The sequence below is a fragment of the Toxotes jaculatrix genome, chromosome 1 (assembly GCF_017976425.1).
Source record: "Toxotes jaculatrix isolate fToxJac2 chromosome 1, fToxJac2.pri, whole genome shotgun sequence".
NCBI lineage: Eukaryota > Metazoa > Chordata > Actinopteri > Toxotidae > Toxotes > Toxotes jaculatrix.
Genome location: NC_054394.1, coordinates 14,906,674 through 14,924,376, shown reverse-complemented (window position 1 = coordinate 14,924,376; position 17,703 = coordinate 14,906,674). Strand labels below are relative to the sequence as shown.

Sequence of the window (17,703 nt, the reverse complement as noted above, 5' to 3'; positions counted from 1 at the left end):
TTAAACACTTAAGTACCCAGAAATTATAGAATGTGACATCAGTAAACTGCACGCCACTGTTGATCACAAACTTGCACTGTCTAAGAATGATTAGAGATTGTCAAGAGAGCCAAGTAATGTTGTCTGGCTTCCTCTTGATAGAAAACGTTAATTTAGTCACTTCTTGTTCACACTACTGATGTCACACACATGACCACACCTAATACCACAGTTGTGGTTCTTCACAGGGGGCAGAAGCAGGGTTGGTAAACTCGTTTCTGCTGCAGGCCCATTGGGACTTAGGCTTAAGAGAGGTGTATTTTTACATAAATATTGAGCCTACTGTAGCTTTGATTTATTTCCTACTACTCTGATGCAAAAAAAAAAGTCAAGTAAAAGTTTAAAACATGTACTGAGGTGACCCCTTGTCAGAAGTAGCACAGGGACAGAACAGCTGTCCTGAAAGCAGAGTGTACGAGAATTCCCTTGCTGACATTGTGCAGCTATGTGGAGTCATTGGTGAGCTGCCACAATGGCAGTTTGGGACATTTTTTTCCCAATACATTACTTTTAGCCGTTCATCCAAATAAACAAGTATAGGATAAGCTGAAATCTTGTTTGAGGACACAACTCTCAGCACATCTTACTGCCTAAGAAAGTTATTTTCAAAAATAAATCAATTACAGAAAACAAACTACATGTATTCACTAATTTATCAAATGACTGTCACTATCAACTGATTAAGAGAATCGTATATTTCTTTTTATTTTTTATCACAGATTTCCTTTTTTCAGAGCATTTCTCTGACGATTTAATCAAAATTTCAGAAGCGCTTTTGCTGTTCACTGCAGCTTAAGAGAGAGAGTTATAAATCATCTTTACAGTGCACTGCATCTCGCAGCTACAGTGAATTTTACGCTGGATACACACCATGCAGCGGGGCAATCAGGGACAAGCACAGCAGCAGTATGCCTATTGCCATTAAAATAAATCGAGGCAGGAATTTTCTGCATTCATTCATTGTGTTTCTTCACGTTTATTATTTTTTAGAGTCTCCACCAGTATGTACTGAACGGAGGGAAGAGAGTGGCCCTAGACAGATGGCCAGTCAATCACGGGGATAGCATAGATATACAATCACTCATTAACAGTCTACCTGACCTACACGACTTTGGACTGTGTGGGGAAATGGGATCTCTGAGGGGAAGCTCAGGAAAACACCAGGAGAAACTGAAAACAATAGGCCGAGGCTGCTAACTGATGCCCAGTATAGCTCTGAGCCACTGAGCCGCCTCACATCTAAACAACTTTCACTACAGCTGAATAACCCAGTGAACTTCTTCTGCTTCGGACAAAAGCAGATGGATAAAACAAAAGAGGTGGATAAATTAAAATAAAGCAGGTGATGCATGGTGTACAAATCTGTCCATAGTGACTGACACCCATGACTGGCAGCCCGTGCAGCCAATCACGATGCTGGCACATCCGCTTGATCTCAGCTCAGTGGGAACAGGAAAGGAGGAGGTGATAGAGATAAAAGATAAAAGAATGAGTGAATTCCTTGAGGTCTGGCCACAAGAGACTAATTTCCTCACAGGTGATGTGTGTAACAAGGTCATTACATCTGCACTATAATAAAATGGTTTCATAATAGAATAGAGGGTACAGCATTTGTAGTGATTACTGCATATGTCAGTGGCTTTTCTTTTTTAGCTTAGTTATTGTGTCTCGTATGTTGTTATATGCTCTGATAAGTGATTTTCCATGTGGGACACATAAAGTACCAGTCAATTTAAAAATAGCAAAGAGCTAGCCTGCTGACATTACCCTGGAACTACCCAGATGTTCCAGGCGTAAGGGCTGCAATCTTGCCTCAAGGTGACCTTTGCCCCGAGTGGTAAGAAAGCAAACTGCTGATAAAATAACCTTATCAAGGTGTTACAACACCTTTGAATGTTGTTGACCTGTTGGCTGGACAGTTTAGGAAAACAGACTACATACTATGTTAGAGCAACAGCTGTGTGGCTGCTCTGGGGAAACTGCATGATAAACTATTCTGTGATTCAATAGAAAACTGCCTGACTACAGCCCACTGTGGTTTGAGAAATTTTATTTTGACAATTTGGGTTTTTAGCAGATGCCTCAATCCAGAATATTTTACATTACACACAGCTTTGAAATAAATTTATTTAAAGTATTTCCATTAGAAGAGGCCAGTGTGTGACCTTGGGATATTGTCACCGCAGACAGCCTCCTTTGGCTAGAAAGGTATTAGGTTCAGGAATGAGAGCCAAAGACAGAGGTAATGAATGAATTATGAACAGTGAATTATGGCTAGTCAGACTTTCAAATTACAGGCAAATTAGCATAAAGCCTTAAACTGCGATAATATGGTAATTAGGCAGTTATTGGTGAATGTTTTTCCATTACCATAGACACTGATGGTTATTTACTCCACACTTTACTAATGCATTTTGCTCAGTCTATGCGATCAACAAACTCACTGCGCTATGCTGCATGTTGTATCATTTGTATTGATTCAGAAATTATACAGTATCTAACTGTAGCTGCAATGAAGTCCCATCACCACTACATCATGCGCCATATTAGAGTAAATAGCCAACAGTACGTAACACTTGGCAGTTCAAAGGACAAATTCAGGTGAAACAGTCATGTGAAACTGAAAGAAAACTATAGTTTGTTACAACTCAGGTTTTATTTTTGTAGCTTGAGGCATTAGTTCCAAAAGTCATGATAACACTGGGACAATAAAGCTTACACATCATCCAACTGGGAAACTAACACAGGTTTGTCAACTTATCAGGAAGTGAAAACGTAGGTGAAAGGTGAAATTATGACCCAAACTAAACTTCAACTTCAAAATCTACTGTAGTTGTGTTTTCCTGTTCAATGAGGGATTGCTAGTAAAAGTGCTGATGCACTCACTTTTAGTTTTTACCTAAAAATAAGGTGGACACCAATCTGGCAAAACTGTTGGACTACTTTTAGTGATATTGCAGAGTTATTGCCAAAAAATGTCATAAACCATAAAACCACTGGCCAGAGCTACAAAAAACCCCAAAAAACAAAGTTGTAATAAATTGTAGTTTTCCTTTAACTGCAATTTATACATGCATAGCGATTTTTTTCTAATTTATTTTTTTCTCCATATGATAATGTGGAAAAGGGCTGTCAAAGGCTTCTGTGACCCAGACTCATTGAACAGCCTGGCATCAGTGCAGAGATATGCCTTTCTACAGTCTGTTCATTTCTAAGCAAGCCTCGCCCTTCTAACCAATCAGTGAAGGCCAAAGTCAGGGGTGGAAACTCAGTGCTGTCAATCAATACGCGAACACGGTTCTGTCCTGTTACTCCTCTTGCATTAGCTGAGACAGTGCACACAGCGAGGTGAAGGTATAGGTGAAGGGCTGGTTGGAGCATAATGAAGCAGGGAGAACGAGGGGTGGGAAGAGGGCAGTAGTTTGCTCTCAAGTCGAATGCTAGCACTACCTTGATTTTCAGAGCTTGCATGTTGTAATTTTAAGTGAAACAAAAATAAAAAGTTATGAAATGTACTTTGTTTTTGACGATGCACCGAATATATTAGGTATTATGTCTTCATTATGTAACAGCTTGAGCAATAATGCAGTCATGTTGTAAAACAACATACTGCTACAGAATCAGACTGGACTTCAGCATGTTCTGTCTTTATTGGTCTTTATTGGCCTCAACTTCTGTATCAAGTAAAATATAACAGAATCTGATAGAATGTCACAGAATGTGTCCTGCCAACACTAGTGATGATAATGATCCTTGCATGAAAATGACCCAACATCCAATACCATAATACCACACATACACACACACACAAGCGCGTTCATGTACACACACACTCTAATATGTATTCATCAAGAAAAAGACAGCAATGATTACAGGCCTAATGGGCATGTGTGACGATGCGTTTCAGGGTGTATGTGAGCAGTCAGGCATGGTTCAGACTTGAACAAAATAATTATCTGTTTGATATTGATGAATCAAATGACTGACACACACGTGCGTGCACACACACACACACACACAATGAAATCTTTTTTTCCACTGAGCGCCCGAGTTTTTCCTCACTCCAAAAGTTGACAGTTTACTCTACAACATATTTTTCACAACCTCTGGCAGTTAGCAATTAAGTTGGCAAACAGAAAACAAACAGTCAACATTCATAAAGTCATACACAATCCGACATGTGTGCACACACTTAACAGCACAGGCACCCTTACAAACAGGAGCACATTCACAGCACAGCATTTCACCGACAGGCTGTCAAACCAGTACAAACTATATTGATTGTGCAGCTTTTATTCAGAACTTAACAGAATGACAACAGGCATGCAAACAGCCAACTTTACTTATTGGCTATTTAAACTTGCACAAACTAAAGCGTAAACCTAGACAAAGGAGGAACAAAACAGCACACACACTTCAATCAAAACACTTGTCTCTGTCTCAATTTTGTATACCATGTTATTGATGAAAGAAGTCATCTGGATTAATAGGCAGAGGCTGAGAGAGAATAAAGAAGAAGTGGAGAAGAGAGACAGAGGGACAGAGCAGGAGTGTGAGATGGGATCAGAGAAATGTGAAGAGAGAAAAAAAGAAGGGTCTACAAAAAGATGACTGTTATTTGTCTTAATTCATGATTATTTGCTCTGTTTAAATATCGTCTCTCCCTAAGTCTTTCTAACAGACCACAAAAAGCACATATAAACATCTTTTTTTTTCTGGGCAACGTGCACTTAGGATTCTAAGTGGTGTGTTTAATCATCTGTTTCATTCCCCACATACACAAATTAAATCATGATTAAAGATCAATGTTCAAGCAGGAATACTCATGTCTTCTACTTAAGGAAAATGCACTTTAAAAGGAGGTTAACAAAATACCAGTTAAGGGATTTTAAGCAAGGTGTCCAGACAAAGAGATGACTGCTGATAAAAAACAAAGAACTAGCTAATAATGCTATGCAGCTAAACAACTGAGGGTCAGTTGAGCTCACTGAGACATAAATACTACTAAAGTAATTTGAATATTCAGGAGTATTCCTTGAAAGTGCATGTAGTTTCTTAGAGAATACATCCAAGATCTGTATCGCTGTTGCATATTTTATTTAACCCTTTACTTTTTAAGACACCAGAACCATTAAATCGTATCATATACACTACACGAATACTAAGGTACATGGTTCAACTGCCCAGTCTGCTAAACAACCAATAGCCAATAAGCCCAAGTCTGAGCTCTACATTTTAAAGAAAGTCTATAGAATCAGGGAAATGCAGTGAAAGCTACTGCAAGGATAACAACACCGTTTAGCTAAAACTTTATACTTTTTATTCAAAACATTAAATTAGCAAGGTCATAGCTAGTAAGCCTAACTTTGCATGTGTCTAAAAACAAATCATCAATGTTTAAATCTAATGATTTTTATAAACTTCAAAGACAAACTTTTATAATAAAGCTTCTGATATTTTGTAGGAATTTTTACATTAGGCTACATTGGAAAATTTCTCTGTGAGCTAAGTGGCTAACGGATCAAGAACATGCAATAATGGATCATTGCACTAAGTGGTTGAACGAAGAGGATTATACATTATGTATCGTGTCTATAACATTTTCATTTTTAAAAAATAGCAAAGCAAAATAGTTGATAATTGCTCAGCGTATGAGTAGGGTGAAAGCACTGACATTTTTTTAATGTTATATGTTTTGTGTCATACAGCACATTGATGCTTTAATCATGCGTATGTATCAAGACTTAATTTTTACTTCCTTAATGCAGACTCTATTCTGTTGTTGTCTAGTCTAATACTGTCTTTATCCTCTTGTTTGTCTCTATTCTTGTCTCTACCTCTGTGTGTGTAGATAGTGACATTCTGCAAATGCCAGCAGCTGTAGTAGCTGATAATCTGTCATTATAGCACATTCTTAAAGTGCTCTCAAACCTGAAGCATTTTTAATACACACACACACACACACACACACACACACACACACATACACGCACACACACGCACGCACGTACAGGCAGACCACAGAACAGATAAAATACATTCCATCTGTCATAAGCTAAGGCTGTGAATCTATTATACTCTATTGTATTACATTCTATTTTAAACCCAAAGCAACACCCAGGCATACACACACAACACAAAGATGGCTTTCCATCTGTCACCTGACACCAACCAAAATCACTAATAATGTGGAATACATTTCTCATGATAAAACTTTAACAAATGCAGGCATGCCAGTGAATTCATTTCACCTGTGCAGTTGCTCTGAGGCACTTGCCAACAGCTGTAAAGCTGATGTCACTTGGAGGAAATGTCTTAAGATGCAGATCACTCATGACTGCCATATGCTGGTTTGATATAACCTCCAAAGTGCAAAAATACAAAGTCATTACAGCCTCACAGCCAGGTGTATGAGATAAATCTACAGAGACATACATAACATTTGGGTGAAACGTCATCATAGCTTGACACGAGCTGTTGGTCATCTTATGCTACCATTTCTCTCTATCAAGTTCAGAGAGACCAAGAAGTGAGAACGAAAAGCCAATTTCTCTCTTCCTTTTATTTTCTGTTCTCTCTCCACAATTATATCCCATTATTTCTTCATCCTACTCCCTCAGAGGCTCAGGGGTGAGTAGACTCTATTTCCATCCATCTTTACATAAAACTTCAATGTCGCATGCCAAGTACCTGCTTGGACATTCAGTCTTTTTTACTCTTCCTGATGCTCGCTTTTTAGATGTGAGGTAGAAAGCTGAATATTCAGCCTCATTTTTCCTCCTTTATACCTCTATCTCTTTTTTTTTTGGCTGTGGTTTTCAATGAGCTCAATGCTATCTTGCTCTCTTTTTGCTCTTCCCTTGCTTTCTACTCTCGCCATTTTCAAACTTAACATTTTAGACAAATCAAAGTGAGAGGAGGAAAGAAGATGATAGAAGGAGAAAGTAGATGGGAAGAGAGCAGCACAGAGCAGACTAGATGAATCAAGAGACCAGTAGAGAGGAGCAGAGCATAGAGAAGGGGGGGAAGTGGAGACAAAGAGTACAGGGGCAGGGGCAGGGGAGTAGAAGTGGAAACAGGATATGTGACGAAACATGAGGCAAAGATACATAGTAACACAAAAGAAACTGTAGACAGAAAAACTTGAGATGTTATACCGCCAGTATATGAATTTTTAATGTCTATAGAACATTAAAATTCATATACTTATTTACACAATGTCAGATAAGAGTGATTGTTTGATGGAAAGTCCTGGTGAAATGAAGGGAGGAATAAAATAGTGAAAATGAGCTCACCTTCCCAGAGTCCATTGCAGTGATGACCCACACACAGTGTGCGTTGTTCTCATATTGAACAGGGTAGTTAGGAGAAGTTATGACCCCTCTGGGGCCCCTTAGGTTACTGCCACAGGTACGAGCTACAATGGAGGACAGCAAAAGACAGACAGAGCAACAAAGAGTTTTAAAAAAAGATTTATAGGGTACTCAAAATTATGCTCACAGATTGCAAATGGCTTCTTACTGTCGGAAGAGAAAAGAGGGTGTGGTAGTGACAGAGAAAAAGGAAAATTATCTTAAACAACAGGGTTCAGTGCAACCAAAACTTAAAGTGTGGTTAGTGGACATGGAATCTGAGCTGACATAAATTTGTTACGTATTTAAAACGATGAAGAAAACCTTAGTAAATTAAAGAATCGTTGCCTATTTGATTTTTTCTGCAATCACAGGGGAAAGTATTTCCCACAAACATCTCTGCTGGTGAGATTAAACTTATTACTTACTTGACCTTGCCACCTTGCTACTTACTTCTAATCAACTGCCAAAGTTCCAACAGCTTCAATTTTGATAAACTCAGTGATTTTTCAACTTGATTTTCAACAACTTGAGGTTCAACAAACTTCACTGAAACACTGATGTTTGTTGTTGATGGTAATTTCATTGCAGCGATAACTCTGTAGTAATGTGGTCATTCACATCAGTCAATCAAAGATAAAAGACTTCTCTCTACTTGTGGGCTGCTCTTCAAAAAGCACCTTGAGACTCCACAGTGTTAATGGGAAAATGTTTTGGCAGACAGATGAAACTGAGGTTGAATTGTTTGGGAAGAAAGTGTAAAGCTAGAGTTTTTTTTTTTTATCATTAGGGTCTTATCACCTTCCAATCCAACAGCACTGCCATGAATTCTACTTTGACAAAGCTTATAATTATTCAGTTTTTGTTGACACTGTCAGAAAGGTAATCAACACTTTATGTTTATTATTGACATAGTAGTGGAGTAGTGTTGTACTGGAGTGTACAGGTGTACCTAGTAAAGTGGCCAGTGAGCGAGTGTATTCCTGATGGAGATTGTTAAGTGTTTTTGCTAATGTAAAGCCAGGAGCAACTGCCTTCCCATATCTCAGTAATGAAAATGACAGTGACTCTCCTGTAAAAAAACAACTCCATAGGTCTGTGCAAGCAGGTTATTAAGACCCATAGTTATGTTTTACTGTTGTGCAATCTCTAGCAGCCCTAGTTAATATAATGAGAGAAAAGGAGGACGTTATGTGACGCAGTATATAGAGCAACAAGGTTTGCATTAGGAGGAGGTTGGAGTGGACGGAAGGGTCAGCAAAGCACAGGACTTTCACACAGGAAACTACAGGTCATTTCCCATGTGAAACTGTTAACATTCTTCCTTTATTACCTGTATGGTCGCTTTTTCAATGTTGAAAGTGATTAACACCAGCACTAAGTTAAGATAATGGTACTTAAAAATAAGAAATTGCCTACATCTGTTTACTAATGGAGGGGCTAAACTTGAAATATTGTAACAATGTAAAAATTAAAGAATCACGTGTTGTATTCATGCTGCCAAGGACAGGGAAGAATAACATATTATTTTAAGAAGTGGATACCATTGTACCATGAAGGGCATATCATGAGCTCCATAAATCTGGTGTTTACTGGAGTGCTGCCTTTCAGAAACCTTTTGTATTGGATACAAACATAAAAATTCTTACCTTCGTATGTGCACAAAACCTAGAACCCTGCACAATGGGGGAAAAAAAAGTACTTTTGGCTGTGTTCAGAAGTTTTTTCTTTCATCCCTTTTCCTACATCTCTTTTTTTGTGGGCTGGTGAAAGCAAAAGGCTTTTAAACAAGAATGTTTCATCGTGTTTGCTGTCGAACGTCTGCCAAATTTTGGCGATCAGGTCAGGTCAAGTTCAGCAAACACTGTTTTGAGTCACAATGACCCCAAACATAAAGAACAGCAACTTCAAGAGCTACAAAGCAGGATTAAGCTAATTGCTATAGCTGCTTCAAAAATAATGACAGTCCAGGTGAGAAAAGGAGATATTCTTAGTAAGCAATTAAAATGAGTGGAGAAAATTTGACAAAAAACAAGACAAAATTGATTTTTTAAATAGCTGAAACAGCAACAGTTTGTATAATATTTTGTTGTAATTTGCATGCTCATATACTCACATATAACTTGTTAGCACATGAGCAGTCTATGTTAGTATTAATCTCAAACTACAGTTAAGGCTGATGAGAATTTGATCACTGGTTTTAGAAGCATTCCTTCATGAACTTCAGAGTTGGACAATTGTAATACTTCTCTGTTGGTGGCGCTGGATGAAAGGTCAGGGGGTCATTTTAAATCACTTGGACTGATATTTCAGGATCCATGTATATTATGTCTGTACTAAATTTCACAGTAACCTATCCAGTAGCTGTAAGGATATTTCCATATGGACCAACAGAGTCACTGGCTGACACACTGCTACAGTAACATATATCTTTTAAACGTTTGCCCCCAAATTGTCCTCCTCTGCTGCTAAAACTTTAAGTACCTGTGCTCCTCAAGAGCTGCAGATTTCTGTTATCAACATCATTTTTCATAATATTCTTCCTAGTGCTCTATTTTATCCATATTGATTTTGTCCTGTTTGATACTCAAGGTAATATTTCTTGCCTCCAGTGCCTCATAAAGTCACCCATGTGTTATTGCCTTAAAGGGGTATTTGGCAAAAAAAAAAAGTGTCTCCTTAAAGTCCCCTTAAAAGCCCTTCTCTCGAGAACAGTAATATTAAAGAGCGTACTTGACATTTTCAGTCAGTTTTCGTCAACAAGCACTGTCACACTGTGAAGGAAGTTCCACCTGATCATTTGCCCTTTATCTATCATAATATGATAGCTGGAGGAGATTACTGCCATTGGAGGGAAAGAAGGCCAATGACAGAGGAGCAAAACCCAATAAGACAAGAGAGGATATAATAAAAATATAAGAATAATGCAGACTATTGGTAAGACTAATGGTAAGAGGGTAAGGAGTTAAAATGCGAATAGAGGGGTGGAAAATAATAAAGTTAAGAAGTTTGAAAATTCAGTCAGGTTGTGAGACCATTTGGAGACACATGAGGGAGAGAGGTTATAAAGATACGCAAAGAGAGAGTAGAAGGGGTGAAAGATAATAACGTGAGAAAGGAAGGGAAAAGAAATTGAATGAGGAAGGGCAAGAGGCAAGAAAGAGACAGAGACACAGAAAATACCATGAGAGAAAGGGAGGGAGAAGAGGACCTCAGATGACTGATCTGCCTGTTAATTAGAAAAGAGAGCTAGAACACACTGCGATACACACAGGTACACACACACACACATATACACGGACACACAGAAACACATTCATGGCGATTCATCCTGGAGACCAGCTTCTAATTAACAGTAAAGCCTCAGTAGGGAATGAGAGAGGCTCATGGGTTTGAATCCCAGGAGGGTGATCACATCAGATAACACCATACACCGGAGCTACAGTATAGAAAATTTTAACCTCTGCCTGCCTGCTTGTTTGTGTGTAACAGCCTATTGATCCTGTTTTCTTTTCACCCTTCTCTTTTACTTCCTTTCTCTCTGTTTTTCCATTCTTTCAAATTACAGACATTTCTGTGAAAAACATCAAAATATATAAATATAAATCACATTTCCTTCGATGTAAAGCTCCCAGCTGTTTCTATGTTGTGCGGTGTTGCATCATGCTGAAAATTCACCCACTGACATATGATTTTTCCCCTGAAATGTACTGTTCTGAAGTTTCAAAGTAAGAAAAACAAGTTGTCCCACAATTTCAAAATATCACATTTATTATCTGCATCTATTTCTTTTACCACTTTATTGAAAGAATATGAAATGTAATGCATATTGAGTGAAATGTTCAAATCCAACACCCACTGCGTGTGATGCTGCACAATTCAAATGGAAATATTCTTCCGTAGATGTCTTGTGCATCATTTAATACATACTTTTTCTAGTTTAGTTTAACATATGAGACATCCTTGAAAGACTTTGGATCAACAATATGACAATAAGATTATGATGTTCAGTTTTTGTTGAAACTGCTTTAGGGAAGTACTGATTTAATTGTATGATCATTTTGGATACAGCAAGTTAGACTGACTGCACTGTTTCTATTATTTTGTTGACCTCATTTGTATTAATGAGGATTGGCTAAATAACAGAAACACCTCTGTGGAATGCAATACAGCTCAGCAACAACAAACACTGTATGAACACTTGCTAAACGCTCAACTATGCAGTGTATTGTTTTGGTAGCAACAGCTGTCGATGGCAGTTGATTGCAACGATCAGAGTAAACACAATAAATGTACAGTTGAGTCACAAATTCAAAAAGAGGCTAGGAAGCTGCATAGAACTGAAAAGTTGGATGATAATATTTGGTCATATAGGCACTAAGAGCCATCTTTTTAATTTAAATACAGCACAGACTTGATTAAATGGCTACAAAGAATGTATATAAGAAGCAATTTATCCCACAGACAACTGCCCCGCTCAAATTGGAAAAAAAAAACATTACTTAGCCTTTTTTTTCTGGAGATGTTTTGCTTCAAATTTTGTGTAAATTCTGCGTATTTTGAATTACTTGGAATATTTGTGCTGTCAGTGTGATATTTTAATGAACTGCCATATGGACCAATATTCCAGTCTTCTGGACAACAATTTTTTGTTTAATTCTATTTTAATCTTTCCTATCTTATTCTATATTAACATAAAACATGCTGGTTAAAACAGGTTTAAGGATCTGTTTTCATTTGTATCACAAACATAAAATAAATTCAAGTGGAATACCTCTGAATTATTGCCACTATTAATTTTTAACAGTAATTCGTTTTCTACTTTTACTGCTGAAATTCACTCAAGGTCACCTGACTAAAACACAATGTGTTTCCATGAAAATATGAACAATTAAAAAAAACTAAACCAACAATGTTTCAGATAAGCTTTGCAGGTAAGCTAGCTGTGGAAATATCTATACGTTTCCCTATCTCTTTCACTATCTCACTCTCCTTCCATCTCTACTGCCTCCTCTTGACAAGAGTAGCCAGTATCATGCAGTCCAGCTGATTCCTGCAGTCAGAGATAGACATATAGACACAAAACACACACACACACACAGACACACACACGTACACTGTAATATGATGCGACAGGGACCCTACAGTATGTGTCTGAGCACAGGGACTGCCTGTCTGTCAAACGCGCACACACACACACACACACACACACACACACACACATACAGCTCAAGGCAAATACTGCTGCAGCGATGAAGTGCGTGACATTGTCCTTTGGACACTTGCTGTGTCAGTGTGCGTATGTGCACATGCACTTGTGTGTGTGTATGTGTGTGTATGCTAGCTGTCCGCCTTTTCATTGTGGAGCAATAAACCCAACAGGCTATTGTCAGTAAACATGTGGGCAGCGAGAGCCCCTGCATCATTGCTCTGCCACTCACACAGTTATTTATTTTGTCACTCAGCCAGTCAGTCAGAAAATGAATCGTGATTTTAACACACTGACAACCAACAAAATGTAAATCACAGTGATATTATTTATCATGTTTTCAAGGTGCTATACTTTTAGAGCCTCTGAATTAGCAAATAGCAAAAATGTAACATAACCACCTATGACTTCCAAAATCTCATTCAATAGGTCTCTAAGATGCTTTATGAATTGGGATTGGCATTGGGATTGCCTTAGGTTGTCAAGCTGCATTGTCAGGTGGCACACAAGCTATGGTTGTGGTTACTAGGAGCAGTTAAAGAATAATAATAATAAAAAAAAGCCAATCTAAGAGTTTTCATTTCTTTTAAGTCAACAACTTACAACTTTTTGTCTGGCTCTGGCACAAGAAGATCCCCATAATTCTGCTTGCAAAACTCATAATGTCTTTGTTGTTTTTCCAACCAAGAAAACAGCCTTCATGGCACAACACTAGATCTATTTAAATCACTGAAAAAAAAACATCAACAGCGATTCAGAGGCCTGGAAACCGTATTGCAGCACTAAAAAGGATTTGAAAAATCTCAGTGGTTAAACCGTGAAAAGAATCACAAGCATTTAATATGTTCAGCTGTTTCGTGCATGAACAAGAAAAATGGATCAGACTAAAACACAACTTTTCATGACAATAGTTGAAGCAAATCTCTACTTAAATGCAGGGCCTGTCCTGTCTCATTATTTTCTTTTCTGTGCTGAAAGTCTCTCTCCTGCATATTGCTGCACTCTGCCTGGACACCTTCACCTTTCTGAACTCTTTCCTGGCTGAAGAAGTATTAGGATCTTTCCCTTGAACTGACAGTAAACATATTAAATGTGCAGTATGGAGGAAAAATATTCAAAAAAACTTCTTTGATACTTCTTTGATACTTCAAAATATTTACCATTAACTGACAATGACACAGTACAGTAACAATGCAGAATCCTGTATTTTCCCTCAGGATGCCTCAAACAAAACTCATCATCATCACATGTTGACCAAGGTGATTAGTAAGACAACCTATACCAATGTGAGACAATAAATGACCTCTTAAACGTTTAGGAAGAAAAGACTGCTGAAGTAGTATTCTAATGCGCAAGTACGTATCTGTGCATAATTATGTGTGAAATATCATGACTGATCTCAGAACGGTGGAAGCTGAGTCAAGCGCAGTTTGAGAGGCACTTGTCTTTAGCTAGGTATAATTTGCAACCTGTCAAAGACCCCCCCTCTGCTTGACAAGCTCTAGCCTTTGTCAACAATACACAGCCACACCCAGCAAAATGACAGAAATGATAGATGCAATAGCTGGCAGTCAACCTAGCTTCCAGAGGCAATAGCCTACTGTGGACCACAAAAGGGCAGTAAATTACAAGATGAGTACAAATAAGCAATAAGAGATCCTTTATGGGATGTAAGGCGATATATCACTTCCAATTCCCTGTCAGTCTACTTTTTGTCTATTGTTTTAACTTAATAGTATTATGCCACTTGTTTAGTTTTATCGGTTAGTTTTGCATTGGATTTACATGGCCTGGGACTTAGCTATGTTCTGAACTTTCCTTCTCACCTGAGTAGAAGATTCTACGCTAGAGGAGCTCCGACAGTAAGCGACTGAAGGTCAACGTGTAATGGCATCATTTTATTATTGTCATCAAAAAATCCTCCAAAGAAACCAAAACCAACTAATGAATTTATCTTATTAACAAATTTTATCTGTGAAGCTACAGAATTATAAAGTTAAAGCTTTCCTGCCATGTCACTCTACCGCCATCCGAGAACTATTAAGAGAACATTAAAAATTCATGCCGCTGAATTTGGGTGACATATTCCTGCTTTATGATGGAAATGCAAGGGCAGTTTCATTTCTACATCACCTACAGCCGTGGGGTTTCTGACGACATGTAAGGCATATTCTTTGAAACCCTTGCACCTCTGGGGCAATAATAGTTGGTAATGCGGGTCACCGAGGTTGATGGTTTAACTCATGGCTCCTCCTAACAGCATGCAGATTGCATATAATTCCATATAAGCAGGTCAGCGCCTCGCCCGGCAGCTCCATCACCATCAATGTATTATATTATGTATGAATGTGTCACATTGTAAAGCTCTTTGCTGAAAACCTTTGTTCTGACAGGGGGTTTAGTGTGTCAAATATACACTATGTCTGTTATTTGTCTCAGTTTACTGATGTGTGAAGCAGTTGTTATTCAAAGATGCTTCAAAAAAAATATGCATGCACACCTGAGGAGATTAAAACCAGTTTCAGTAGGAATGATGGGTGAAACTTACTTCTGCAGATGGGTCTGTGGTCACTCCAGGCAGCCAGCGTGTCAGTGACTCGTTGACAGGTGATACTTTTAGATCCTTGTAGTACATAGCTGTCATCACAACTGAACTGGACGCTGGAGCCAACTCTAGTTTAGGAGACACAACAGTAATAAGACTTGTCAAAAACAGTAATGACAGTAACTTTGATTCTGCTTCTGACTGCTTCACAAAATCCCAGTCAGGTGAGACTGGTGACACGTGTAGAAAGCTCTTACGTTATTGCTAGTGTCACAAGAGAACTGAACACTTCTGGAGGATAATTGTAGAAATAATGTAAGAAAGATGATCACAATATTAATGATGCAGTGGCTTTCGGATCCCTGTGGAAGATAACCATTATCACAAATCATCCAATTAGGATCTATAACTCCTCTCATTCTGTAAGACAGTTTTGTCATTGTATTTTTTCCCCTCTTTCCTTTTCTCTGTTGTTTATTTTCTTTGCTCTCTTCTCTTTTTTTCTCCGCTCATCATGCCTTCTCCCCATTTTCCCTCATCACTTGTTCTGATCATTCCTGTTTTCACATTCTCTCCTACACCCTGCTGTCTAACACGTGAGAGGGACATTCAGCCATCTAAGTGGAAGTCTGCATGGTGTCTTGTCTGTAAAGCTTAATGTCTCCATCCCTGCTGAGACACACCACAGTCTACCACCTGGCCAAACATTCACTATGTAGGGTTCTGGTTGTTCAGTGGCTCCACCCTGTTATTAAACACTGTAGACTCGTACTGCCTGGACAAATCTCTCTGTTAGTGCCTTTGTCACGGAGAGTTGGGTCATTCGCTTTATAGTTTCTGCTACTTTGGAGATGCTGATGAGACTGAAAATACCTTACACCCCGGCACACACTGTGAATTTTACAATTCCAGAAAAGAAAACTTTTGTTGTTGCTGCTATTTCCTTAGGAAAACAAAAAAAAACATTCCATGACAATCGTGTATGTGGTTGTCTGTGGATAAAAACTGCCATGGCAAACTAAGTTACAGCCATCTTGTACATCTGCAGTGAAAACCCTTTAGTTTTCTCTGCAGCTATGTTTCCTCTCCATTTCTCCTGTTCCCTTCATCACACCACTATCCTGTTCCAGCTCCTGCCTCTCGGTGCTTAATGATGATTAGATACAAATCTGTAACACACACCAAGCACATCCATGGCAACATGCATGCACACAAACACACAGACACATGGAGGTAATGACCTTTCACTAACTCAGACAACTCCACTAATGGTCCTGCAGAGCTTGTGCAGTCATAGTTGCAAATGGTAAAGAACAGCACCAGGAGCTGGAGATTAAAAAATGATTATCGTTTAAAAGTTTTTTGGCCTGAAAATAGTTGCAGAAAAAGGTAAATATGAATTGCCCCATCTTGATTCTCTCATATTCAGCAGTGAAATATAATAACAATTTAGCTGCCACCGATGCTAACTGGATGAGTCATAGGGAGAGGTGATTATTTTATAATTGCTCACTCCTGATTAAATAAAATGATGTCTCCCTTTTATACTGATTAGATGACAGACATCATGGAGTGAATCGTGTCCACCAAGTCCTTGTTTATTAGCCAAGATCCCTAAGCATTCCTTGGCAGTCTCTGTGTATAACCCCTACACCAAGGACCTATGTAACCCCAATGTAAACTGGTAAATACTGATAGTTAACAGTGTGTCTCTGGACAGAAGATGACAGAACTGATGATGATTATAAATTACTATAAACACACAGTGAATGATCCATAGCTGCTGTTTTTAGACCTGCAGTTCTTGACTGAAAGTTACAGGCCAACCTGCCCCACTTGCTGACAGATTAAATAATAGCAGCAGAAGTTCAGAACCACAGACATAGACATGTCTGCCAACAATAGGCAAAGAAAGTAGTAGCAGCTGAAATTTCGACAATTGTGCCACCTGTGGGAAACAGCTTCTCCCTTTGGGGAATTTAAAAGACTGTAGTATGAATTTGTGAGTTTTTCAAGTTTGTTACATGCCAGTTACATAAGGTAAGCAACCCAGCTTAAAAGCCAGAGCTGTAACAACACATTCCCAACTGATAGAAAATATTTATGATGATACATAAACCACTAAACACTTCAGTCTCCATGAAAATGATGGAGAGCTTTGTTAAGGATGTTCCATACTCACTGGACCAATTCTGGGACCAGAATAGGGGCAGACTGGCATTCACTCTGTAGCTTAGATGATGCCCATGAGTGAAGAAGAGACAGGGGCAACTAAAAAACATCATGGTTTCTGAAGAAATAACTTATAGTCCGAGCTGAGCCCTCAAGCCACAATGTCTGTCACATAAAAATAACCTGGACAAACAGGAACGGTCCTATTTCAAACACGAGGAGCCATGAGGCCTAAAATAAGCTCACCAATTTTTAGTCCCTGTCAATCTTTCCTGTTGCACAGACCAATATTTTGTAAAGCCAAAGCAGCGCTGGATGGGGACCAACTTACCTAGAGCGAACAGAGCGTGTGTTTTCACAGTACGACTCTGTTCAGCTCGCAGGAA

At 38.6% G+C, this 17,703-nt stretch overlaps 1 protein-coding gene across 1 annotated transcript in view; it reads right to left on the bottom strand.

Moving 5' to 3' along the window:
• Positions 1-17,703, bottom strand: part of LOC121182366 (CUB and sushi domain-containing protein 1-like) — a 282,979-nt gene that overhangs the window by 146,709 nt on the left and 118,567 nt on the right. The window contains exons 8-9 of the mRNA XM_041038832.1: positions 15,149-15,273; positions 7,335-7,456 (exon numbers count right to left, since the gene is read on the bottom strand). Coding sequence (XP_040894766.1) covers positions 7,335-7,456; positions 15,149-15,273 — 247 coding nt within the window. The remainder of the gene's footprint in view (positions 1-7,334; positions 7,457-15,148; positions 15,274-17,703) is intronic.